This window comes from Papio anubis, chromosome 13 (genome assembly GCF_008728515.1).
Source record: "Papio anubis isolate 15944 chromosome 13, Panubis1.0, whole genome shotgun sequence".
Taxonomy (NCBI): domain Eukaryota; kingdom Metazoa; phylum Chordata; class Mammalia; order Primates; family Cercopithecidae; genus Papio; species Papio anubis.
The window spans coordinates 67,127,474-67,155,073 of NC_044988.1; the positions used below are offsets into that span (position 1 = coordinate 67,127,474).

The 27,600-nt window shown below is 40.9% G+C and overlaps 2 protein-coding genes across 19 annotated transcripts in view; both read right to left on the reverse strand.

Moving 5' to 3' along the window:
* Window positions 1–21,368, reverse strand: part of TRMO (tRNA methyltransferase O) — a 31,513-nt gene extending 10,145 nt beyond the window's left edge. For 3 of the 14 annotated variants that reach the window (XR_004177942.1, XR_004177943.1, XM_031654342.1), the window contains exons 1-4: window positions 20,775–21,368; window positions 14,939–15,113; window positions 12,209–12,366; window positions 8,771–9,436 (exon numbers count right to left, since the gene is read on the reverse strand). Coding sequence is in view for 12 of the 14 variants with exons in the window: in XM_031654342.1 (XP_031510202.1) it covers window positions 8,771–9,436; window positions 12,209–12,366; window positions 14,939–15,113; window positions 20,775–21,003 (1,228 nt within the window). In the remaining 2 variants the exon portion in view is untranslated. Of the gene's footprint in view, window positions 1–2,442; window positions 2,891–8,770; window positions 9,437–10,622; window positions 10,810–12,208; window positions 12,367–13,292; window positions 13,449–14,938; window positions 15,114–17,483; window positions 18,092–20,682 lie in introns of those variants that run through there. The other 11 variants (XM_021927348.2, XM_021927346.2, XM_031654341.1 and 8 more) reach the window with 11 other exon arrangements.
* Window positions 21,369–25,219: 3,851 nt separating this feature from the next.
* The window catches only part of HEMGN (hemogen), a 59,609-nt gene continuing 57,228 nt past the window's right edge, over window positions 25,220–27,600 (reverse strand). For all 5 annotated transcript variants that reach the window (XM_021927340.2, XM_021927337.2, XM_021927338.2 and 2 more), the window contains exon 5: window positions 25,220–25,891. In XM_021927340.2, the coding sequence (XP_021783032.2) occupies window positions 25,797–25,891 (95 nt within the window). In that variant the 3' untranslated portion in view covers window positions 25,220–25,796. The remainder of the gene's footprint in view (window positions 25,892–27,600) is intronic.

Consider the following 27,600-nt stretch of genomic DNA (forward strand, 5'->3'; position numbering starts at 1 on the left):
GTTCAGGAAGAATGTTTTAATAATGAGCACTGCCCATAAAGAATAAGCTACATAGGTCATGGGTGCATACCTCATCTCTGAGGGTGTTTAGGTGGGGCCTGGAAAGGCCAAATAGTGGGAACACTGAAAAGACTCAAGAACTGGCAGAAAACGGAGGAGCCGGATTATATTTAACATCCTTTTTATTATTATTTTTTTTTTGAGACAGGGTCTCATTCTGTTGCCCAGGCTGGAGGGCAGTGGCACGACCTCGGCTCACTGCAACCTCCACCCCCTGGGTTCAAGCGATTCTCCTGCCTTAGCCTCCTGAGTAGCTAGGATTACAGGCATGCGCCGTTACCGCCCAGCTAATTTTTGTATTTTAAGTAGAGGTAGGGTTTTACCATGTTGGCCAGGCTGATCACGAACTCCTGACCTCAAATGATCCACCCGCCTCGGCCTCCCAGAGTGCTGGGATTACAGGCGTGAGCCACCGAGCCCAGCCTAAAATCCTTCTTAGCTCTAAAATCCTGAGACTGTATAATAAAACCCCAAACAACTTAATAGTCCTCTTGTTATAAGGCTGGTTGGTTACCATTCCCCAGAGTCATTAACATATTAAACAAAACATTTTGTGCTTCAAGCCCTGATTAAGCTTCAAAATAACTTTTCAAAAGAAAAGACAACAAAATCAAACTAAAGTGTAGCCTATACCAGTGTCGACTTCCTTCCTTCAATGTTTACTATAGTTATGTAAGATGGAACCACCAGAAGAAGTTAAATGAAAAGCTGGGTGAAGGGTACGTGGGACCTCTACTATTTCTGCAATTTCCTGTGAACCTCTGATTATTTCAAAATAAAAGACTTTAAAAGATCAAATTAGCCCAGGCACAGTGGCTCATGCCTGTAATCCCAGCACTTTGGGAGGCTGAGGAGGGAGGGTTGCTTGGTGCCAAGAGTTCAAGACCAGCTTGGGCAACGAGGTAAGACCCCTGTCTCTACAAAAAATTTTTAAAATAGTGGGGCATGGTGGCATGAGCCTGTAGACCCAGCTACTCAGGAAGCTGAGGTGGGAGGATTCCTTGAGCCTGGGAGGTTAAGGCTGCAGTGAGCTATGATCAGGCTACTGCACTCCAGCCTGGGCAAAAGAATGAGACCCCCATCTCTAAAAACAAATCAAAAACCAAGAATCAAATTAAAGATACTTCCCCAAGAAGTTCTAAGTAACATCAAAGGCAACTACAAACCAGTTTGGCTTAGGAGTACAGTGTCATCAGCCACAAATGACTCTGCACAAGCATCCACAGGCAGTAGGGCTCATTTCAAAACTATTCAAGACTATTCCAATCAGCTCATTTCAATCAGCTATTAAGATTTACAATCATGATTAGGAAAGCATGTATCGTGTTGACAGGCATCTAATTTGGTTATGTTGATCATAAATCCTCAGTTATCTGGGATCACATCATTAAAATCACCTATAGGCAACACATTCTTACAACTGCTTCCTATGTGATACTACAGAGGACCCATGTATAATTACTGTATTTCTAAAACTATAATACAGTAATTTGTTTATGTCTTATTTCTTCCATTAACCATGACTTGCAACAAGAACTACATTTTGTTCATCTTATTTTATCACCAAAACCTAACCCATGGTAGGTTCTCAATAAATAGTTGCAGAGTGAGTATATTAAAAAACAGTAATTATAGGCCAGGCACGGTGGCTCACACCTGTAATCCCAGCACTTTGGGAGGCCGAGGTGGGCGGATCACGAGGTCAGGAGTTCAAGACCAGCCTGACCAACATGGTGAAACCCCATCTCTACTAAAATTACAAAAATTAGCCAGGCGTGGTGGCACACGCCTGTAATCCCAGCTACTCAGGAGGCTAAGGCAGGAGAATTGCTTGAATCCAGGAGGCAGAGATTGCAGTGAGCCGAGATCACGCCACTGCACTTCAGCCTGGGTGACAGAGTAAGACTCCATTTCAAAACAAAAACAAAAACAAAAACAAAAAAACAGTAACAATTTTCTTGAACTTCTGGGGGTGATTTCCTTCTCTGATACAAAGACATCCAAAGAAATCTCAGAGAGTCTCTATTTTAGAATCAGTATTAAATATATATACATATATATGTGTGTGTGACTATGTCACAGAGTCTCTGAAACACAGAAGTTTAATCTCAAAAACTATCTCCAACTACTTGTTTTTTATTTACTAGTTTCCTAAGATATAGGTTTGATCTGGAATCAAATAGAAAGGTCAGGCTTCTCCAGACAGACAGGAAAACCAGTATGAATTATTAAACAGATCCCCTCAACTTGAAAGTCTCTGCTGGAATGACCTTTGTCTAATTTTATCAAGTGCACCAAGAACAGCTTCTTTCAGAAATTAGAGACAGCATCACCTTTGGATTCTTTAATATCGACAGATCAAAAAGCATTTCGTGACTTCTCTGTATTTTATATCTCTTAGTTAAGTTTATTAATTGCATTTTTCAAATAAACATTTTGAATAGCCCAAATCAACAAAAGCCATGAGATCACAAAGTGTTGCTTCTCGGCACAACATTAGCTTGTTCAGAAAATCCAAAAGCCACATCCAAAAATCAATGATGCTATCTTAAAGACATGAGGGAGGCTCCTTAAGACCCTAGAGACACCAAGGACCCCACAGGGTCCATCATATAAACAGGCTCAGAAGCCGGCTTGATCCTGAGAACCTCTGCAAAGCCATCACCAAACCAGCAAGTGACATGCGCTATGTCTATGGTAAAGTAGAAAAGGCGGTCCTGGCAAAGCTTCCGGCGGTACACAGACCGAGGATCCGCTGACAGCACAGCCTCAATGGCACGCTTTGCTTCCTCTGCTGACTGAAAATATTTAAATGACGCCTGACCAACATCTGCAATGAAAAAAACACAACTCAATGAGCACTATCATGCAGGTTGAATTTCATTACAGCAAACTTCAATGTGGAATTTGGTTGGTTCCTTAAAGATCATTTGACATGGAAAGGGTTTGGAAATCTATTTGATCATTATGGAGACTGTCACTTTCAAGAGGTGTTTATTGTCATTAGGTTTAACTTATACACCCCCAAATTTTTGTTTTACTGAACAGAAAAATCATGGTAGTATTTTTCCTTAGTCTTCTAACTAGGAGAGGTGAGCTTTCGTTTTCTGTCAACCAAAATGTCACTTTTCTGACATCCAAAATGTCACTTTTCTATACTCAATGTAGACTTTAATTCCTTGCCATTTTCTTCTCAGAACAGAGACAAGGAAATGCATGACAGTCCCAGCATCCTCAGAAAGCCACAAGAAAGAGAACTAAACCCACACACACCCAGAGCACCAGCTACAGGCAAGAGAGGCTGCACCAGAAAGCTGGTGTCACAGCCCCACAGTTACCAGTAACGTCCCTTTGCTTTGGGACTCTCTCACATTTGCTGTCCCGAAGGAACAGCAAAATTTCCTATGTTTGTAGGATTTTTAATGTATTTTAATTTTTTTAAATAGTGTATATAAAACATAAATTTAAAAAGTAACTGTGATCTAGTTTTTCATAACTACAACATCACATACATCCAAATGAAGGCCGGCCCCTTCCAGGGAGGCACAGACCTTAAAAACACTGTCCCTGCTCAAAATATCATCTCTGGTGGCAGTGGATCTTTATCCCTCTTAGAATGGATTTGATTTCCATAAGTAGCCAAAAATTACTGTGGGCCATATCTAATAAGCAAGTTGGGTAAATAAAGCCATGAAGTACAATTTTTAGTCAAAAATCAATTATATGGTCTGGGCACAGTGGCTCATGCCTGTAATCCCAGCACTTTGGGAGGCCAAGGTGGGAGGATCACAAGGTCAGAAATTCAAGACCAGCCTGACCAACATGGTAAAATCCCATCTCTACTAAAAATACATAAAAAATAGGCCAGGCGTGGCGGCTCATGCCTGTAATCGCAGCACTCTGGGAGGTTGAGGCGGGCAAATCATGAGGTCAGGAGATCGAGACCATCCTGGCTAACATGGTGAAACCCCATCTTTACTAAAAAAGTACAAAAAGAAAATTAGCCAGGTGTGGTGGCGGGTGTCTGTAGTCCCAGCTACTCAGGAGGCTGAGGCAGGAGAATGGCGTGAACCCGGGAGACGGAGCTTGCAGTGAGCCCAGATCGTGCCACTGCACTCCAGCCTAGGCAACAGAGCAAGACTCCATCTAAAAAAAAAAACAAACAAAAAAATATTAGCCAGTGTGGTGGCACACACCTGTAATCCCAGCTACTCAGGAGGCAAGACGATCACTTGAACCTGGGAGGCAGAGGTTGCAGTGAGCAGAGATTGCACCACTGCACTCCAGCCTGGGTGACAGAAAGAGACTGCATCTCAAAAAAAAAAAAAAAAATCAATTATATGGCAATAAGATTCCTTTACTGCATGGCTCATAGAAAATGGCTCTGAAGGCGACTCAAAAATGAGGAAAGCTCATCACACTCCCCAATGATGGCATTTCTAGGAGAGGCTCCAGGCCTCTGGTTGGCTGTCCATCTGGCATGGGTGCCTTCTCCCAGTTCCCTGCCTACTCATCCTACCAGGCTCCGCTCAAGCACCATTTCCTCCCACACTCCCTCCCAGACCCAAGTCAGGATTCTCCTCTCAGGGTGCCCACAGCACTCTGCCCAGACCTTTACTCCAGCACCAAACTTCCTTCCATTTCAACACCTCTAACCTCTTCTAGACTCAGAGCTTCCTGAAATCACTTCTTATTTCTGCAACAGCTCTCAATTTTGCTGTTTGCTATCAATCAGTTCCTGTTTTGTAGTTACACTGCGTAATTTCTCATTTTAATCATTTTTTTAATCAATAAGGCATATTTCAAACATCTGACACATATTGCACTGCAGTTTAAAAAAACAAAACTTTCCAGGCCAGGCGTGGTGGCTCACGCCTGTAATCCCGGCTACTCAGGAGGCTGAGGCAGGAGAATCGCTTGAACCCGGGAGGCAGAGGTTGCAGTGAGCCGAGACCGCGCCACTACACTCCAGCCCGGGTGACAGAGCAAGACTCCATCTCAGGAAAAAAAAAAAAAAAGGAAAGAAAAACGAAAAGAAAGAAAAACAAAATTTTCCCTAGTAGGTTGCATTCAACAATAACCACAGGACAAGTGGTAAGTGTAAACATAAAGTATCCAGAAGACAGGACTGTTTCGTTCCACCACAAAATCCTTTTACAACTGACCAGCTTCCTCCCATCAACTGTATACAGTGATGAAATTATTTCTATCAACAAAACTTTTAAAAACAAAGAGATCAATTTTTAAATCAAAAGCTCTGTTTAAAAGTAAAGCCTTAGGGAGGAACTAGCAGCACAACCCTCAGGTGGCATCGGCACTCATGACCACGCGACTGCCACATCCAGAGGTGCAGGGGGTGCTCAGCATACAGCACCTGGCTGAGGTTGGCATGTTGGGGCTAAAACCAGTTCCTGGGCCCTGGCAGGTGGCTGCCTCCACCCAGAGGAAGGGGTGGCTTTTCCTTTGCAAAAGGCAACAGTGTAGGCTGGCTGTGGCTCTGACAGGAAGAAATGGGGAAATCTTAGTGTCAGCTTGCATGTGTCTCTAGTCCCAACTTTTAGACTTCTTTTGCCATCAGAAGAACCTCCTTCAGGTTGGAGTATCAAAGCCAAATACCCGCCTAGCCTCTTCATTCTCTCCCTGCTAGTAAAGCAGGGGAAAATCTAGTACATTTGGTTGTGTAACCCTTTATTTTCTGGATATGGAATGAAAGTCTTCATTTTCTCAATAAGGAACTCCAGCTTGCCTTTGCATGTCACTGAGATGTGACATCCCAGAAATCACACAGGTAGTGATCTGACCCCAGAGATGGCCCCCTGCTCTCCGGGGATACCGACATCAAGTTCCTCTGCCTTTTACTTCTCCCAAGATCAAAACTCAAGTCCTTACAATGGCCTATAAAACCCTTAGGTGACCTCATCCCTTTTCTAGTGCCTCTTTGACCTCATATCCTTCCACTCAGCCCTCCTTGGTCCATTCTGGCCACCTGACCTCAAACATGCCATGCACCCTCCACCTTGTGGCTGTGCACTGGCTGTCCCTCAGGCCAGCATGTCCTTTCTCCGGACAGGCTGGCTCATGTCTTCACTTCTTTGACCTTTGCTCATATGTGTCTTTCTCAGTGAAAGGCTCATATGGCCCCAGTGGGCCACCTATTTAAAACTGCAGGCTGGGCGCGGTGGCTCAACCCTGTAATCCCAGCACTTTGGGAGGCCGAGACGGGCGGATCACGAGGTCAGGAGATCGAGACCATCCTGACTAATGCGGTGAAACCCCGTCTCTACTAAAAAAACACAAAAAACTAGCCAGGCGAGGTGGCGGGCACCTGTAGTCCCAGCTACTCGGGAGGCTGATGCAGGAGAATGCCGTAAACCCGGGAGGTGGAGCTTGCAGTGAGCTGAGATCTGGCCACTGCACTCCAGCCTGGGCAACAGAGTAAGACTCTGTCTCAAATAAATAAATAAATAAATAAATAAATAAATAAATAAAACTGCAACAGGCTAGGTGCAGAGGTTCACACCTGTAATCCCTGCACTTTGGGAGGCTGAGACAGAGGATCCCCCGAGCCCAAGAGTTCAAGACAAGCCTGGGCAACAAAATGAGACCCCATCTCTTTAAAAAAAATCAAAATAGGCCAGGCGTGGTGGCTCACGCCTGTAATCCAGGCACTTTGGGAGGCCAAGGCGGGCGGATCACGAGGTCAAGGGATCAAGACCATCCTGGCTAACACGGTGAAACCCTGTCTCTACTAAAAATACAAAAAATTAGCTGGGTGTTGGGGCAGGTACCTGTAGTCCCAGCTACTCGGGAGGCTGGGGCAGGAGAATGGCATGAACCCAGGAGGCAGAGCTTGCAGTGAGCCGAGATCGAGCCACTGCACTCCAGCCTGGGCGACAGAGTGAGACTCCATCTCAAAAAAAAAAATCAAAATATTAGCCAGGCATAGTGATGCACACCTGTAGTCCCAGGTACACAGAAGGCTGAGGTGGGAGGACTGCTTGAGCCCAGGAGGTTGAGGCTGCAGTAAGCCATATTCTTGCCACTGCACTCCAGCCTGGGTGACAGAGTGAGATCCTGTCTCAAAAATAAAGTAAAATAGTAACAACACCCCAACCCTGCTGTATTCTCTCTTAAATTTTTCAGTAACTCTTATCACCTTCCAATATTATATAATGTTGAGTATGTTTGGTATAATAACTTGATTGCTTATTATGCTTTTAGTTTGTTTCTCTCCTCCCCATTAGAATGCAAGCTCCACAAAAGCAGGGGTTTTTAAAATCTGTTTTGTTCACTGATGTATTCCAAGAACCTAGACCAATGTCTGGTACCTAGCAGAAGCTCAGTAAACAACTGTAGAATGAATAAATGAACTTCCCTCTTTATATGGCTAGGCTGGCTCCTTACTGAGTTGTAACACAAAGAAGAGCTTTTTGCAATCTGACATCTCCTTGGCAACCAGCTTCTTCTTTTTGATGGAGTCTCACTCTGCCACCCAGGCTGGAATACAGTGGCACCATCTCGGCTCACTGTAACTTCTGCCTCCTAGATTCAGGCAATTCTACTGCCTCAGCCTCCCGAGTAGCTGGAATTACAGGCACCTGCCACCACAACTGGCTTTCTGTATTTTTAATAGAGATGGGGTTTCATCACGTTGGCCAGGCTGGTCTTGAACTCCTGACTTCAAGTGATCCACCCACCTCGGCCTCCCAAAGTGCGGGGATTACAGGAGTAAGCCACCGTGCAAAAGAGGTATGATGTCTCTCCAGTGACTATGCTTTTCGTTAGCTCTGCTGCTGGCCGGAAGACTCACTCGAGAGACTCTCCTTGAAGGCTTGCTGAAGTAGGCAGGCATGCTGGGAAGTCCACGTAGCAAGGAACTGCAAACAGCCTTTAGACGCTGAGGGCAGCCTCCAGCCAACAACCAGCAAGAATCTGGGGCCCCCAGTCCTACTACAACTGAAACTAGTTACTTCTTACTGGTATCGCTGTATCCACATCTTAACAGCCCCTTCCTTCATCCTAGGCTACTGCTTGGGATCTGCTGTGAGCTGGGGGAACCAGATAACATTTGTTAAGAACCAAGTGTTAAAGTAAGCAGGCTCCATGTAAGAGCCCTGTGGCCTCTCTTCTGCAGCGAAGTGTATGCCTCTAGCTGTGGGACTTTGTTGGGGCAAGTTCTGTGCTAAGAGACTCTTCCCCTCTGACTCTGGGCTCCTTGAGTCCTCTGTGCCAAAGGCTAAGCTGTCTTATCACTTCTTATTTCTGCAACAGCTCTGAATTTTGCTGTTTGCTATCAATTGTATCAGAATACAATGCAACATTTCTCTAGTAAGACAGTAAAACAAATAAGAAAACTTTAGGTACATTAAGTACAGAACAAGCACAATTCAGCTTCTGAATGATGCTTGAAGACTCTAAGAACTACTGTTAACAAGCAGACAAGGCGCTGTAAGTCATGGGCCACCTCGTGAGGCAGCAGCCACTCTCTGCCAATGCTTTGCTGACAGCCTGTAACTAACTGTGCTGACCACACAGTTGTCCAACAAGACTCATTGTATGATGGTGCTGCAAAAATATTATTTTATACCTGTTTCCTAAAAACCAGTCACACTGACAAACACTCCATATAACTGCCCTCACAAATACCAAACTTGGCTAAATCTCAGAGTAAAAGTTCATCTCTCATTCAGAATGAAGAAACTGAAGATACCTGATTCACCCTGTGAACTGAGCTGCCCAAGGTCCATCTCGGCATGAGGAGTAAACCGCACTTCTAAAGTGGCCACAGGGGCCTCTGTCACCCAGGCAGGAACCACGCTGCAGGGAGCTCCATCAGCCCTTCCAGCAGGTAAGTGAGGGGCCATGGGCTGAGTCTCTGCCCTGCTTCCTTGCAGGACTGCTGCTCCTTCCACTCTCTCTAGCTTCTTGTCTGTACCTTTCTCTGAAAAGCTCTTCTCCGGGCCATATGGGCCAATTTGTTCTTCTGACATACTGGAACTCTGATCACGTCTTGATTCCAAACCAAAATCCACTGCTATCTCCCTGTGCATAGGGAATGCTTGCTGAATTCTGGCTGTGTCACTGTGTGTCAGGTAGTTTTCTTCTGAAGTTCTGTCTTCAGGACATTTAGGTTTCTCCTTAGTGCTATGGTGAGGTTGTGGCTCATCACACACTGACAGCTGTCGCTGGTCACAGCTGTCAGTCTTGCTGTCAGACTGGGACGCAGTGTTTGGTGTATGTTGGTTATTCTGTAAATTAAAGTCTGCTAAAGGCTCCATCACATTTTGCGGCGAGTCATACTCAGCTATGTAGGGCTTGATGTCTAGTACTGGTGTGCCATGTATCATGTCAATTCCAGAAAGGTATATAGCTCCACCTATGACATAAAAACGTGAAAAATGAAGAACACTGCAAACACTTGGAGAATACAATCACACCCCAGAATCCTCTAACACTGTCTGCTTATGCCTCACTGCGCTTACTCATAATTCTCTCACATAGACCTGGAACCAACACACATCCTTCTTGCTACCTGGTAGCCTATCCTCTTCTCTACCCATCAAACTCCTACTTGATCTTTGAGGCCCTCAAAGTACACCTTTTACAAAGCCTTTCTGGCTCCTCCAGACAAAAGTATTCTTTCCTACAGTCCCCATAGAGAAGCCTGTGCACAAACCTCTGCCAGAGCCCTTTCCCCATGGTAGGGCAGTGACCAGCTTAGAGTCTTTATCCCTAGACAGCAGGCAGGCCCCTTAACACACGCTGGGGCCAACTCATCTCTGTATCACTGGTGCTTCTGTTCCAGGGATATAGTAGTCCTCAATATCTCTCTGTGGGACCAGTGAAGGTTTCTACTGTGGCAAACAGATCCAAAGGTGGCCCTGTGACCCGCACCTCCTGAAGTTCATGTCCTTATATAATCCTCCCCCTTCAGTTGTGACTGGCTTCTAACCAATAGAATATGGCAAAAGAGGTATGATGTCCCTCCAGTGACTATGCTTTTTGTTAGCACTGCTGCTGGCTGGAAGAACTCGAGAGACTCTCCTTGAAGGCTTGCGGAAGTAGGCAGGCATGCTGGGAAGCCCACGGAGCAAGGAACTGCAAACAGCCTTTAGACGCTGAGGACAGCCTCCAGTCAACAACCAGCAAGAATCTGGGGCCCCCAGTCCTACTACAATGGCAAGGAAATCAATGTGGCCAACAGTCTAAGTGACTTGAAGCAGATTATTCCACAGTCAAGCCTCCAGATAGGAACTCATCTCAGCTGACAACTTAATTGCAGTCTAGTGAGACCCTAAGCAGATGATGACCTAGTTAAGCTGTGCCCATCCTTCCAACTCACAGATACATAATAATGTTTCAAACACATAACAAATGTGTGTTGTTTAAACTGATGATTCTGTGGTAATTTGTTACACAACAATAGAAATCTAATACATCCATGAAGACTCAAAAGATTAAGCAGCACATAAGTCAGCATTACCAAATACTAAAGACAAGTCTCCAGCTGTCCCACTGGACATATGCTGTCCAGTTCCTGCTACACATAGTCATCTACTAACCTTACTCTTGGAAAATAGGTCAAATGAGAACAGAAAAACGGCATGCAGTCATATTTGACTTCGTCTCCATTTAAGAAAAATGTAACTAATACAGGACCCTGATTTCTGACACATGCTTATTATGAATGAGCCTTGAACTCTGGAAGGATGATTCCAGACTTGCTAGATGATGAATTACGCCTAATATCTGTAGGAAAAAGAAAGGCACTGTAGCGTAAGTTAAAACTTCAAAAGATTTAGTCAGATGACCACCTGGCTGGATGCTATTAGACAGATTATCTAACATTAAAGAGCCCTGGTTTCCTCACCTATGAGATGAGGATTGCTACTGTGTCAAACCCACAAAGCCACTGTGAGATAAGGTACGTGAACACTGTTTACTAACTGTAAAGCACTGCACAAACACTAGTCGTCATACAGCTTATATAGTAATGTCTACAGTGCTACTGTGTTTGCCTTTTAACCTTTCTGACTTGACCTGCCCAATTGAAACATTAAGTTCTTTAGGGCAGGGATTTCTACTTTTATCTGATTTGTTTACCACTATAGCTCCAGCACCTAGGACAATGCCTGGCACATAATCAGTGCTAGAAAATATGTGTGGGTTGCATAAATAATCATAAAATCTTCTAGTACTTGCTACCCACGTTGGTTAGCTATTATAAATGATAAAAGTCAAGGTGGATCAGCTACTGAATTTTTCTGGGGAAACTACCTAAGGCCCAGTTGAGTACAATCCAGTGAGAGAGTTCAAGTTCTGGGAGAGAACAAACAAAATAACCGCTCTCATCTATTTAGTGTCCAATAGCCTGAAAAATTAGTTTCAGAACTTTTGTCTTACAAGATTCTCAAAATATTCTGTTGAATCACAGAGGAAGTAGGTCCTTCTCCTTTTCCCACTTCACAACCAGCAGGCTGAAGCCTAGAATGGTCTCCTGACTCCTAGTTTACCTGCCATTTCATCTGCTGCCTGTTAGGTCAGAATGGACTGCTTTTCATAAATGTGTAACTAGATTATATATGAACACACAGTTAAAACTAGTTAGTTTAGAACTTCTACAATCTGACCAATGTTTGTCCTTGTAGTGTGATTCATCCCAGACTCCTGCCACATAGCACAGTTGATATCAGCACAGCAGCCATGATGTCTGTCCATTTCCCCAAGACTGCAAGGAAGGAATGATATACCACCAGTCTATGTGTCTTCCATATGTGCATGTACAATGAGTTATTGTGTGTTAAATTGGAAAGTGTCCATTTAATCATTTTGTATTCACTGCATTCCAAGTCAGAGAAACTGTGGTTACTAATTTAATGATTATGAAATTTTTGTTATTTCTAAATAATTTAATGGTTTTGGATATATGCAATAACATAAACTCTGAGCATCCTATGAGAGTTTATTTCAACATTTTTCAATGCTAACATTCTTTTATTCATTGTATTTTCTTCAATGTCTGGTGGTTCTCAGGAAGTTAACATCATTGGTACTCATCTGAATAAACAGCCAGTGGTGAATGCTGTGTTTATTTTACAAGGCTTTTCTGCGTAAAGAAAAAGGTAAAAGTAGAAATGAAATGGGTTACCTTCTACCTTTTCCAGCTTGGCCAGGGTCAGTCCTATCGCATTGGGACGATGAGGGCTCCTTGTGGAAAAAACTCCAGTCTTTGCACCATTCAGCCTAGGAGGCTGCACCTTTGCCTTACAGCTCAAATGACCATTTTTATGAAAAACAAACAAAATCCTATAAAAAAACAAAACAAAACAAACCACGGAATAAGAAAAGAGCACAAGTTATTTTACCACAATGATCTGATGGGGGAAAAAATGCAATCTTTCACAAATTAACAGAAATCATGTTTTAAATAGTATTAACTTGTAATCTAGCAGGAAGAAAATAGCACCATCCCCCTTCCTTCTCTCCACATCCTTTGCAGCTAACACAACAACTGGCACACAGTAGGAACTTAAGAGATGTTTGTCAAGTGCCCAATGAACAATATTTACTGTCTGCTGTTTGTCAGGTAGTACGGTAAAATAATTTTACACTCACTTCATGCAATCTTCTTAACTATCTTAAATAATATAATTTATCTCCCATTTTTGGGATGAGGAAATTGAAGTTCAGAAATGTTAAATAATTTTACCAGACCTTCCTTTTTTTTTTCATTTGGCATGACCAGACCTTCCTAAGTAAGATACGAAACCAAGAAGCCATGAAGAAAAACTAACAGATTTGAACTCATGAAACCACAACATTTATGTACTACAAAATGTCAGCCTAAGAGAAAATGTTTGCTACATACATAATGGACCATAGGTTAGTATCTGTGGCACATAAATTGTTCCTACAGATTACCAAGGACAACCCAATATAGGACACTATGCAAAGAACATGAATAAGTAATTCACAAAAAAATGACAAGTAGCTAAGACCCATATGAAAAGATGTTGAGCTTCACTAATAATTAGACATTTCTAAATTTAGAAATTAAGCTAAAAAACCAAAATACTCTTTTTCCCCATCAGGCAAAAATGTAAAACACTGATAACATATTGTGTTGGGAAGGGTGTAAGAAAAAGGCCATTTGCATATATTATTGAAGTATACATTGGTTAATTTCAGAGGATAACTTGGAAGTAGTTCTCTAAAATTCTAAATATGCTTACCTTCTAGTCCAATATATCCACTTCTGACATCCTGTCCATAAAAATACACAAGTGGCCAAGAATGTTTCTAAGGGAGTTTGTCACAGTATTATAACAATATAGCCCTCCATTAACAAGAGTGTACATGGTACATCTGTATTTTGTAATAATAGACAGCTATTAAAGCAAAAAAAAAAAAAAAAGGTAAATCTACCGTCATGAAAGCTCTCCATGGTATATACTGTTATGTGAAGAAAACATACTTTTTTTAAAAAAACAAATACTCACTCTGTATGTATACATTTGTTTCTATGTGTATTTGAAAAAGAAAACATTAAAAGGTCTGGCAGAATCTACACCATGCTGTCAACAGTAATAATCTCTGATGAGGGGTTGGGGTTGGGGAGAGAGGAGGAAAATAGGAGAGATAAGGAAAAATCTCTTTATATACTTCTGAACCCATGTTTTACATCATCAATAACTTAAATAATTCAATCAGGGTCATAATACAAACTAGGTCAGAACACACATTTTCTTTCTAATCTAATCTTGTCCCCAAATTAACATGAAAAACAAACTATTTCAGAATAAACACTTAATTTTTAGGTCTTCACCAACAAAAACAGACCGATTTAAACTGCTGATGTTGGGGTGAAGAAGCATGAACACAGACAGAATTTGAAAAGACCACAAACAATGCTAGTATAACACAGGCCCTAATATAGGTAACACTTAAAGTATCCAGATTTCTACAGCGTCTTGTCTTTTAGGAGTATATTTAATTCTACATGAGTCTAGAGCAGGATCTGTAAACTTTTTCTGTAAAAGGTCAGGGAGTAATATTTTAGGATATGTAGGCCAACCAGTCACTATATAGACTATTCAACTCTGCTGCTATAGCACAAAAGCAGCCACAAATAATACATAAACAAATGGACATGACTGTGTTTCCATAAAAATAATTTACCAAAAATGGGCCATAGTTTACTGACCCCTGGTCTAGAGGGCAGAATAATGACCCAGGGGCAGAGTCAAGGAGGTCTGTAATTTCCACTCAACAGAAGGCATTCATCACAATTAGAACCAACTGCAAATGGAACATGCCACCTCAGTGGATCCCAAGCTTCCCTGAGGATGTCTAAATGACACAGACAATCATATGCACAAATACAGTACAAAATTCCATACAACAGGCTGGTCCAAAGGTCGTGAGTTATCTCAATCGATTGTTCACAGTCAGTTACAGATTGAACTTTTTGTTCTACTTTTCCCCCCTTCTCACTACTGCACTTGTCTTAAAAAATAAAAAATAAAAAAAATCCACGCAAAAGATGAGAGTTCCAGCCTGGGCAACATGGTGAAACCCCGTCTCTACCAAAAATACAAAAAAGAATTAGCCAGGCATGGTGGTGTACACCTGTGGTCCCAGCTACTCAGGAGGCTGAGGTCAGAGGATACCTTGAGCCTGGGAGGCAGAGGTTGCAATGCGCCGCTATCTCACCACTGTACTCCAATCTGGGTGACAGAGACCCCGTCTCAAAAACAAAACAAAACAGAAAGATGACGGTGGTCTGGATGGCAGACTCCAAGGTTGCCTTCAATTGGAGTACTTTATTTGGGGGCAAGTTCTGGCCCAAAATCCTACATCTAACTATAAAATAACTTACCAAACATGAGAAAACTGTTCTAGGCCCATCAGGGAATGTTCAGGATTATTAAAGATGCTCTTTCTAATCCTCAAACAGGCTCGAGAATAGCTACAAATGGATGGCTGTCTTGGAGTACCATTCTTGGCCGAGAAACAGGATTCCAAGTAGCCGATTGGCTCAGTTAAAAGATTCCCTACAGGAGAAAATTAGTTAAGAAATTATTAGTCAAAAGGTCAAACCAAGTTGTAAGAAAACATGTTTTCTCTAATGCATTGGTTTCATAGTTTTAAAATATTAGTGTTGTACAACTATAAAAATGATTTTTATAATGTTCATGAATACGTATATTCTCATCATTACACACACACATCATTCCATACATAGTAATATCCCTTTAGATATACTAGAAAGAATAATGGTCCAAGAAAGAATGAAACGAAGGGGGCATTTTCAGAATACCTACTATGACCATAATTAAAATTCTATGCTACCAGTACTAAGTCATGTGACTTTGGCCAGGGCTATGAGGGCTTATTTATTTATTTATTTATTTTACTTTTTTTTTTTTTTTTTGAGATGGAGTCACTCTGTTGCCCAGGCTGGAGTGCAGTGATGCGATCTCGGCTCACTGCAACTTCTGCTTCCCAGATTCAAGCATTTGTCCCGCCACAGCCTCCTCAGTAGCTGGGATTACAGGCACCCGCCACCACACCCAGCTATTTTTTTTTTTTTTTTTTTTTGTATTTTTAGTAGAGACAGAGTTTCACCACGTTGGTCAGGCTGGTCTTGAACTCCTGACCTCATGATCCGCCCACCTGGACCTCCCAAAGTGCCGGGATTACAGGCATGAGCCACCATGCTTGGCCTATGAGGGTATTTCTAATAGAGGAGACAGCGTACACAAAAGTGAGAAATGTCATAGCATATCCAGGAAACAAGCTATTTTGATTGGCTGGAGTATGAAATAAGAGGCAGAGAATAATGAAAGATGAGGAAACACTGGGTATATATAAATAACGATGTCTTCAATTGAAAGCAACAGAACATATGAAATAAACTAATTTAAGCAATAAAGACAACTTATAAGCTCATAGTGCTAAAATATTTAGAGGCAAGGTAGATTTCAAGTGAGGCTTGGTACAGTAGCCTGCTGCCCCTCTAGAATGTAAGCTCCATGTGGGCAGGAGTTTTTCTGTCTTGTTTATTGCTGCATTTTCACTGTCTAGTACATTGCCTGCAAGGGAGTAGGTACTCAAAAAATTCATGTTGCATGGAAGAAAACATTATATATGTCTAAGCTGATTAACGTGGAAATTGAAAAAGTAAAAGAATAATATGTATATAATCCCACTTATGGAAATTTGTTATATATTTATTTACCTTCTTAAACATGCACAGGTATGTTTGGAAAGCTATCTGGAAGGATATGCACCAAATGTGTTTTTTGTTTGTTTTTTTTTTGAGACAGAGTCTCGCTCTGTTGCCCAGACTGGAGAGCAGTGGCATGATCTCGGCTCCCTGCAATCTCCACCTCCCAGGCTCAAGTGACTCTCGTGCCTCAGTCTCCCAAGCACGCACCACCATGCCCATCTATTTTTTTTTTTTTTTTTTTGTAGAGAAGGGGTTTTACCATGTTGGCCAAGCTGGTCTCAAACTCCTTACCTCCAGCAATCTGCCCATCTCGGCCTCTCAAACTGCTGGTATTAAAGGGGTAAGCCACCACACCTGGCCAATATTCACCAATTTTTTTCAACAGTGGTTTATCTGGGTGGTAAGATTTTTAAACTACCTTTAAATTTAACTTTGTAATTTCTATAATATTTGAAATTTTTTCAATAATCACAAATTAGGCCAAGCACGGTGGCTCATGTCTGTAATCCCAACACTTTGGGAAGCTGAAGCGGGCAGATCACCTGAGGTCAGAAGTTTGAGACCAGCCTGGCCAACATGGTGAAACCCCATCTCTACTAAAAGTAAAAAAATTTAAAAAATAATAATAATAATTAGCCAGGCATGGTGGTGCATGCCTGGAGTCCCAGCTACTCAGGAAACTGAGTCAGGAGAATCACTTGACCCTGGGAGGCGGAGGTTGCAGTGAGCCAAGATCACGCCACTGCACTCCAGCCTAGGTGAGTGAGACTCCATCTCAAAAAAAAAAAAAAAAAAAAAAATCAATTTTTTAAATAACATATTTCAAAAGAAAAAAAATGGCCAGACACTATCAATATAAATTTAAAGTCTAAGGTTTCCATGGCTACCACTTTGAATTTATCGATAACTTTTTTATTTTCACATTTCATGAGAGCGTTATCAATTTCTCAAAGTTGACATAAAGGCACTTCAGACTTTCATTTTATTTCCTGCTTCCTTAAATCTACCCTACCAGCATAAGCAGTAAGACTCTAGGTCCGGGGCTGTCCCTCACAGTATCTTTCATTACTCTTCACTTCTAGAAGCTATATTATTTGATACATATATTATATGCAACATACATGTAAGTTATACGGCATAATATAATGAAACCCCACGTACACACCACCCACCCCAAAAACTAGAGCATTACCAATGACTTGTGTCTTTTTAGGTTGTTTTCCTCTTATCTCACACCCTTCTTTTCCCTCTGAGATAAACAGAAGCCTGAATTTGGTCTTTATCACTCACTTCCTTTCAAAGTATGATTTTGTTACATGTACATGCATGCCTAAACAGCATTTCATTGATTTTTGTCTTTAAGATCTATAAAAACTGGCACCAAACTGTAAGGTGTCTTCTCAGACTTGCTTTTTCTCTCTCAATATTATGAGGCTAAGATCCATCCATACTCTGTATGTTTTTGGCAACTTTAATTTTTCTCCAAGTATGTTTATAGGCATTGTTTTTTGTTTTTTTGTTATTTTTCTTTTTGATCTTCATCCATGCTTCTGTGGAACAGATATAGCAGACATCTTAAAAATGAAGAAACTGAAGCCAAACGACCTGGTGCATCTTCTTTATGTCTGGAAGATAAATGGCCAAAAAAGACTCCTAACCCAGCCACAAAATTCCTGTGTCTCGTTTTCACTTGTTCAAGAGACATTTTCTGGCTGATACTCTGGGCACACTGCCTATGAGTTAGCCCTGCTCCACCGAGAGAGAGAGAGAGACAGAGAGAGAGAGAGAGAGAGAGAGAGAGAGAGAGAGAGAGAGAGAGAGGGAGGGAGAGAGAAGAAATAAAAGAAAGAAAAGAAAGAAAGAAAGAGAAAGAAAAGAAAGAAAAAAGAAAAGAAAGCAAAGAAAAGAAAGGAAAGGGAGAGAGAAAAAGGAGAAAAGTAAAGAAAGAAAGAAGAGAGAAAAGAAAAGAAAAAAGAAAAGAAAGGAAAGAAGAAGAGAAAGATGGGAAAGGAAGGAAGAGAGAAACACTATTTTCCAAGTGTCTACAATTGCCAGACATTGTGTTAAGTTTGGAGAAAAGATACAAACCAAGAACTCTTACTACAGTGGAATTAATGGTTGGGGAGACCCTCACACCATACTTCAATATCATGGAAAATGTCCTATCAGCAGTAACGTAATTAAAGTCGTCCGCCCTTGACTGTTTGATTTGGGGCCTAGGAATTTATATTATAGCTGATTCATCACTTCACTGAATCAGTCTATGCCTGTTTTTCAGATTACACATATGATATGGCTGCCAATTAGATTTATTTCTATCCTCTTTGTGCATCTCCTTAAGAACATAAGCAAGACAACACTAGATTAGCAACGAACTGAAAGTATACTGAAGAGGTACTTTGTAAGAGTTCTTCTAACTCTGCTACTCTGTTTGGGACCAATCTCAAAATATCAAATATCCATATTCTAATACATCTGAACTCTTCTGGGACATATTTATATATTCTCTGAATATATATAAATATATATATTATTCTCTGAATGTAAATATATATATCCCCAGGAGGCTGGGGATAAGGCTATGAAATACAAATGCTATTTGAAGCAGAGACCTGACACTGTTTGTCCAGGGGAATTCTGGTCTTCTTGCCTATCTCAAAACAACAAAAACCCAAAAGAACAGTAAATACCTACCATTTGGTAAGCACTGTGCTAAGGATTTGGGGGTACAAATAAGAACCAGTTCTCATCCTCAAGGGTTTCCAGTATATTGACAGAGAAGGACAAGTAAATCCACAATTCTAGCTAGGCGCCTTTGCAGGGATAGAGATAAATGAGCACAGGTATACCAAAAACCAGCACAAGAATCTCATGGAAAAGGGGAGAAGTGGTTCCTCAAAGGAGCACGAGAATTAGGACTGGTTTCAGAATGGAGAAAGGATAAAAACAACACAGGGCCACTACACTAGCTCTGTGACCATGGGAAAAACTAGCTTCTCTCTCTGAATCCGTTTTCTCATCTATAAAACAAGGATAATACCTACTTTTGAAACCTGTAAGAGTACTAATAAAATATGGAAAGCATCCAGTAAAATAGAAAGTGCCCAGCAAAGAGTGCTTTTTAAAGTCCCTGCTCAGGCTTTTTCCTCATTTAAATATTACAACTGTATTAACTGCGTAATAAGTAAAAAGCCAGTAAGTAATCAACGTGGGGTTTTTTTGTATATAGGATTGTCTACATATCCTGCTCTGAAAATAAGTTCAGGTCCTTTTCCTTTCTGCCTGGACTATGAAATTACTCTTCTTAGGCTTTCTGTTTCCACTGCAAGTTCTTCCCCTTCTCAAAATACTCTAGACCAATCCTCAACAATCCTAGAGTTTCTCGTGTTATGCTAACTCTTTAAACTTTTCATGGTCTCTACTGCTAACAGACTTTGTATTTCTTAGCCTGGCACTCAAGGTTCTTCACAATCAGAACCCAAAGGTTCTCACCTCCCTGTTCCATCTAACACTTTAGACTTCTAGCTCCCCAAACCTATACTGTGTAGACTTCTGAGCCCTGGCTGCTGCGTTTTCCTTCCTGTCAAAATATTAGACCTGTTATCTTGCAGTGTGCAACAATTTTTTTTTAAATAAGCACATTTGACCAGGTAATAGCATTTCCAAGAAATTTAACAAAGTTCAAACTTTAGAATGCACACAAACATTTCGGCTTCAAGAGCTTTCTTTTAGAACAATGCAAACTGACAATAACCTAAATGCTCAGTAACAGGAAGCTGGTTACACGAATTAGAGTACATCTCTAAAACAAAGCGTTATGCTGGTTGCAGTGGCTCACGCCTGTAATCCCAAAACTTTGGGAGGCTGAGGCAGGTGGATTGCTTTTAAGCCCAGGAGTTCGAGACCAGCCTGGGCAACATGGTGGGAGCTTGCCTCTACAAAAATTAATAATAACAAAACAAAGTGTTAAAATTAACATTAACTGCCCTGTTAAGTTTTTTTTTAATTCTTTTAAAGTTACTAAACAGTAAGGTCGTATAGTATCTCACTTTTCAAGTGTGTATGCAAAGAAACAAGTATGGAAGGTAGACACCAAGATATTGACAATGGCTTTCTCTGGCAGGCTATTTTAATTCTCTTCCATTCGCTTTCTAGTTTCTAAAGCTAAAATACTTCTCTATGAAAACGTGTGAGTAAACAGAAACAAATTCATGCCTTTCTAGGCCCAATTTAAAACTATTTTCTCCGACCGAAATTTTCCCCTTCTCTCTCCTCGTTCCTACAGCGCAGGATGCCTCTCTCCTATGGCATTTACTAATTCCTAACCCGCCTAACACCACCCCCCATACACTATGGCAACGAAACCCCTGAGAGAAAAGCCGCTACGCTACACTTAGCTGCTCCAGCTACTGAGCCAAGACTAGGCGGACAGTGCAAGCCTTGTAACAAAGCCGAACAACCCCGATGACGTCATCCCACTCGCCGAAGTACATCACGTGGTCGCCGCAGCACATGACCCGTGCCTTCGCCGTAGGTAGGAGAATGACGCACGTCAGTTCCAGATCTTGCGTTTCACACCCCGCTTGGCAACGAAGACCTCTCCAGAGTGTCGCACTGCCAGTCTCTTGGAAGTTACCTGTCTCCAGAGCCGGCTTCACGCAGCCGCACGGGGTCGCTGTAGGCCGACGACCCGGCTCCTCCAAGCCGCGCATGGCTACTGGTTGCTGAGGTGCTTACTCGACGCATCCAACCTTCCGCTTCCGCGCTCCATGCCTGACGCATGCGCAGTAGCCTCGCCGGCGGCGTCCCGCGAGCCCAGGAGAGTGCGCGCGCGCGCAGTGTGGCGCTGAGGGACGTTTGGAGGTCTCCATGGGGCGTCCAACCCCTATCCGGGGCGTGTTCCTCTCCGGGACCCCAATCTCGTTTATCTTAGACAGAGCTGCTGCAGTTGCCCGCCCTCCCAGGGCAGGCTGCGGCTCCGGGTTCCCGCGCTTTCTGAGAGGCAACACACCTCGATGAAGAACTCGCAACTATGTCTCTCTCGAAACTATTAAGCAACCTACACGTCCAGTATGACCCTAATTTTTAAAGGATGTGTATATGTAATTACCACAGAGCGGAAGGACTGGACGTTAAGAAATGTTAAGAATTCTCCTCTAGCGCCTGTGGTCCCAGCTACCCCGGAGATTGAGGCGAGAGAATCGCTTGAGCCCAGGAGTTTGAGGCTGCACTCCAGCGTGGGTGACAGAGCGAGACCGTGTATCTAAAAAAAGAAAAAAAAATTCTCTTTGGGTGGTGGGAAAACAGATGTGATTATCCTTTTTATGCCTCAATTTTTCCATAATAGAAGTTATGCTTTGTCAGAAACACCCCAAATAAGTCTTATTTCAAGTGTGGCGAATATTATAAAGGAGCCCTACTATGTGCTAGGGGTTAAGGAGTGGGAACTGTTTCTTGTGCTCCACACCTTACCAGAACTGAAGAGAGAATGGAATTGTAAGAGTCAACATGCCATGTACATTGTGGGGATTATTGTCGTTTCTGGACAGCTCTGAGAAGCTAAGAGCTAATATGAATAATTTTTTAATCCAATGCAATGACCAGTTGTCCTTGCAATGATAGCCTATCTTTTACCCACTTGTAATGCTGTCTCTCACCTATAGCTAGTTTCTATGTACATAATTCTCTTTATGGGAGAAAATTTTTAATCTTTTATCTTTTTATCTGTTAACATCTGCAGTATAAAATATTCAAAAGCATATGAGTCCACAGATTGAAAAGCCTAACAACTATGAAAAGATGTTTCCATGTCTGTCCATTTGTCATTGATTTCTAGTAGAAAATAACCAGCAGTAGGAGCCAAATAATTAAAGATTGTAGTTTAAAAAATGAAATAAAACTGATCAAATACATATAGTGTCTTTTGGCAGGTCATTTTTACATGACAACTTGGAAAAGGCTGCCATTTTTTTTTTTTAGGAGGAACAGTTCTGTGCAGCTGGAGAGAAGTTTGAAAACCAGTGTGTGTGTATGTGTGTAAAATTGGGCCGGAATTACTGCACTTGCCACTAGATGGTGATGTTGCTGAAAATGATAGTCCCGCTTAATTTGTGGAAAGAGTAGACTTGAAGAGAGGTACTTGCCCGCCTGGAGGGCATGGTAGATGTTGATAATCACACATAAAAAATATGTAATTATTAAGTGTGACAAGTACTGAAATGCAAAGCTGATTTGAATATACTAGTGAAATAGATTGATACCTCTTTTAAAGGTAAAATGTCTCTTGACTGAAAACAGGAACTTAAATATGCAGCACATTTATTAGTCTATGATTTGAAGTTCTTATTATCTTGTCTGGAATTGTATGTGATTATTTGCAGTTTGTAAGACTTAACCTCTCCTCCAGAGGTAAGACCTAGAAATCTGCCTTAAAGAAATGACCTAAATAATTATGTGGTCTTCAGCTTGTACTTTGAGAAGCACTTCTCAGTAGAGTGATTCTTAACCTCTCATTTGGGTGAAGGACCCCTTTGAGAATCAATTAAAGCTTTGAACCATCTCACACATCATTTTGGATATAATATCATAGGGTTCATGGATTTCTAAGAATCTGAGAGGAGGGCAGCACAAAGTCAAGCTAGGATTCTTGCAAAAGTTTAATTCTATCACCTCAAGGTTCTAAGCCAAGAACGCCAGAAGAATTTTAGATGCATACTGATGTTTGAACAAGAATGGTGAGAAGGCAGAAGTTGTGTGTGAATACAGGAGTGATTTAAGAGGGCAAGCAGAAAGGGTCCTGAGAGGTGGAGAGAGAAATTCTGCTTCCTCTAATGTACTGCATTCCTCTTTCCCTCTACTCCCCCATCTCATTTTTGTGCTGCTGTACACTGTACATATGCAAATCTCTTAAGGTCCATCTTAATGCAACACTCTTAGAACTTGAGACTTCAGTTTACTTTTTTTTTTCCTCTAATTTTGGCCCACTCTGGCAGGTGAAATTGAGACAGAAGCACATTCCAAAGAAGAAACAAAAAGCACTGAGGAAGTCAGATGTGACTTTGGGTGAGTACCTTCCCTCTATGATGTTATTCCCTCATCTTTAAGTGGGGATGATAATCACCGCCTGGCCTATTTCACATACTTTTGTACAGCTCAGATAAAATAGTTCATGTGAAAGTATAAATCTTGAAGTGTCATTGAGAGGTAAGAAACTATTACATGGTTGTGGCCGGACGCAGTGGCTCACGCCTGTAATCCCAGCACTTTGGGAGGCCGAGGAGGGCGGATCACGAGGTCGGGAGATGGAGACCATCCTGGCTAACACGGTGAAACCCCGTCTACTAAAAATACAAAAACAAATTAGCCGAGCGTGATGGCGGGCGCCTGTCGTCCCAGCTAGTCGGGAGGCTGAGGCAGGAGAATGGCGTGAACCCAGGAGGCGGAGCTTGCCGTGAGCCAAGATGGCGCCACTGCACTCCAACCTGGGCAAGAGAGCCAGACTCCATCTCAAAAAAATAAATAAATAAATAAACTATTTTGTGGTTGTGCTGCCCTCAGTATGTTGTGTAATAAATATAATGGGGGTATGAATCATTGTACAATGAATATATCCTGATGGTAAAAAATTTAACGTACACACAAAAGGGAGTAGGCAGATAGGAGGGAAACAATATTGTAACATCCCACTGTACCAGTGGTTCTCAACCCTAGCTCCACTTTAGAATTGTTGGGAGAGCTTTTAAAATAAAAAGCTCTGGATTGGACCCTGAAGCCAACAAAGGACATTAGTGGAAAAACTCATGAAAACGGAATGTCTGTAGTTAATGAGTGTAACTATCCTGATTTCTTAGTTTTGACAAATGGCCCATGGTTATGTAAGACGTTAACATTGGTGTAAACTGGGAAAAAGGTATATAGTAACTTTTGTACTATCATGACAACTTTTCTGTAATTCTAAAATTATTCCTCCAAAAACTATTATTTGAAGCATAAAACAATTAAAAAATAAATATACCTATGCCTGTATGTCACCTAGATGGGGGAATCTGAATCCCTGGGGGAGAAGTCTGGACATATATATATTTTCGAAACCTTCCCAGGCGAGTCTAATGTACCAGGAGAGTTGAGAGAACCATTGCTCTCTCATGTTCATTATACCATGAATGCCTGAGGGACTGGGACCCTGTCTTATTCTTTGATGTAGCTAGTACCTAGCACAGTGCCTATATGGAAAGCTTGTGCAAGTGTGTTCTTGCTGAATGAACCTTTATTTGCAAAAATTTCCTTAGTCTTCTGTAATAACAGAAGGAAAACTGAAAACAAAAAATACCAGGGTAGATTTTCAGACATCTTCCCATCCAGAAGAGTTTCTATTCCTGCCCCGGTCTCTTGTCATTTTCAGTTAATCTTTGCCATTATCACCATATTTATCATATTCCTAAAATACTAAAATTGCCATTCTGTTGTTCAAAAATCTTACTTCATTCCCCATTATTTAACAAGTGATATATTTCTTGGTTAGGTATGCCAAATTCTCTGTGCTCTACTAATATGAGCTTTTTAGCATGCAAAGCCTACTGCTATTTCATATGGACTCTATATTAACTGTAGTTTGCCTGCAGTTTTGAACATGTTTTGAACTCACCGTTCTTTTGTCACATACAATAATGCTGCTATCCACATCTATGCAAATCGTTTCCATCTTTCAAGGCTTCATGCCTGTGTAATTTTTTCAGGTCACTCCAGCAAAAAGTGAGCATTCTCTGTTTGTATCTACCATTCAAATGGCACCAGCACTTACTATTTCCTTTTGTAATTATTTGCTTTCTGTTTTATTTCCCCATGAAACCAAATTAACCCCACCATGGGGTGTTATATATGTCTTCTAACCTCCATAGTTCTTAACATGATGTCATCCACACAGTTAAGCATGTAATAATGATTTAAGGTACATTTTGCACAAATACAATATTTAAAAAGTAAAAATAGAAAATCAAATTTCAAATACAAAAGTAAACTACATTCATCACTCCAAAATATCTTTTAAGGAGAATTGTTAAAACTAACCAAAAGAGCCAACTAAAGCCTGAATAAAAATTTGATGCTACTGTTTCATTAGTAATGAACAGCATTTACAAGAAAACTATACACTCCCCAAAATGTAAGTGTTCAGTCTTAGTCACTTATCTGCTCTTAAGACTTAAATAAATGTTCTTAGGGGGGAAAACCAATTATCCAGTCCTCCCCGCTTCCTTATTTGTCTCTTCCCACCACTATCCTCTCCCAGACATATACACACATACACACACACATTCACACACACTCTAGCATGATATTGTCTATGTGGCAAAGCCTTAAAAAATGTTATTTCTTTCAGATATGGTCTACAAGTAGAAAAAATAAAATTAATGAGCATTGTCAAAAGTTTTACAATATTTTGAGAAAATCACGCATAAACTGTTAAGCTCTATGTTCCATTGCACCCCAACTTTATGGTTGAGCACTGTTAAAACAAAACATAACTATAGACATCATTTTCTGGATGAATCTCGTTCAGAATTGCTGGTATTTCTGGCTCTTCTTTGGGTTTTTCTTTTGTTTCTGTAAAATCAAATAAAATGAAAAAATAGGTTCAATAAATTGTATTGGGACAATTGACTAACCATTTGGAGGGAGAAAAACTGCTTCACAACATACACAACAACAGACCACAGATGGAGTAAATATTTAAATATTTAAATACCATAAAGTTATAGAAATAATAGTGTTTTTAGTAATCTCAGGATTCTAAGCAGAACACAGAGACCAGAAACTGTAAAGGAAAAGACTAGCAGGTTTGAATATCTAAAAATTAAAATTATATATGGCAAAACCCACTATGAACAAAGTTAAACCAAATCAAAGACAACTGGAAAAATATTTGCAACATATACATAGTAAAAACCATTATTTAACGAGATTTTTTAATCAGAAAAAGATAGAAATCAAAGATGTTGAATGGGACAAGGATTCAAACAGGCAATTCTTTAAAAATTATATTTATAATAATTCTGAAAAGTTATCTAGTAACATTAATTATAAAAGTGGGTGATTAAGACCGTTAGGTGAGTTTTATTTTTTAACCTATCGCTTCTTGGCCTTTTGGCTAAGATCAAGTGTATTTTTTAACCTAGCAGACAGGCAACGATTTTTAAAATGTCATAATGTACAGTGCTGACAAGGGTGTGGGGAAAAGGCACCTGTCTTGTGTGAATCACTACCATGTTTCTGGAGGCTAGTCTGACTGACTGTATATTCAGACTTTAAATGTGGGTACCCTTTGGCCCAACAATTCAATTTCTAGGGATTGATTCAAAGGAAATAATCGGACAAACTTAAGCCTCCAGTGCCTCCATTTCCTTATATTTAAAATGGGAGTATTATTTATCCAGTAGAGCTTTTGACATTGAATAAAGTAAACCATATAAAATATATAATATGGTGTCTGGCACGTAGAAAAGTACCTGATAAGTGTTAACTAAATAAATGTTATTCCCAATGATGTTCATTGAACATTGTTGTAATAGTAAAACTTGGCAGTAAACTGAGTGTTCATCCTCATAGAGACTGGTTGAATAAATTATTGCACATACATATAGCATAGTACTATGCAGTTGCTACAAAAGACATCATAAAGATTGCTCCAATACATATTGTAAATGAAACCAAAAACAAGTTACAGAATAGGATGAGTACTGTCTCATTTGTTGAAACAGAACAACCTTAACATTGGGAACTGGAGATAGAAGATGGTATTAAAGGAGACTTTTACTTGATATTCACTTACATATTGCTTTATTACAATGAACACTTACTACTTTATAATCAGCAAAAATAGATATTGCCATTTAGTTGGTCAAACAAAGCCAAAAATAAAATGAGCATTAATTAATTGACCATATCGATCTTGCTGGGTTTCGAATGAAGCAGTTAGGAATCAGGACGCTGTGTTGGTTAGAGCTGCTTCTCCAGCAGGGTACTCTGTCAGTGAACGTACTGCTTCACATGCCTGCTTTTTACTGCAATGTATTTCTTTAAAGTAGTTCTTCAAAACTGGTATTACTTGGAAACCAGCTAGCCCTATGTTTTTGTTGCACTCATTTTTTAGGATAAAGAGCAAATAAACTACTGAAGGGATTTCTTTAGAAATCAGTTTCCTGGGGATAACTATGGTCTGATAGACTCCAGTCCATTTCTACACTGTCTACAGTATTGTACGAAGAGAAGTGAAGTTCTCAGTTATGTCTCTGAGGCAAGTGAATTAAAGAACG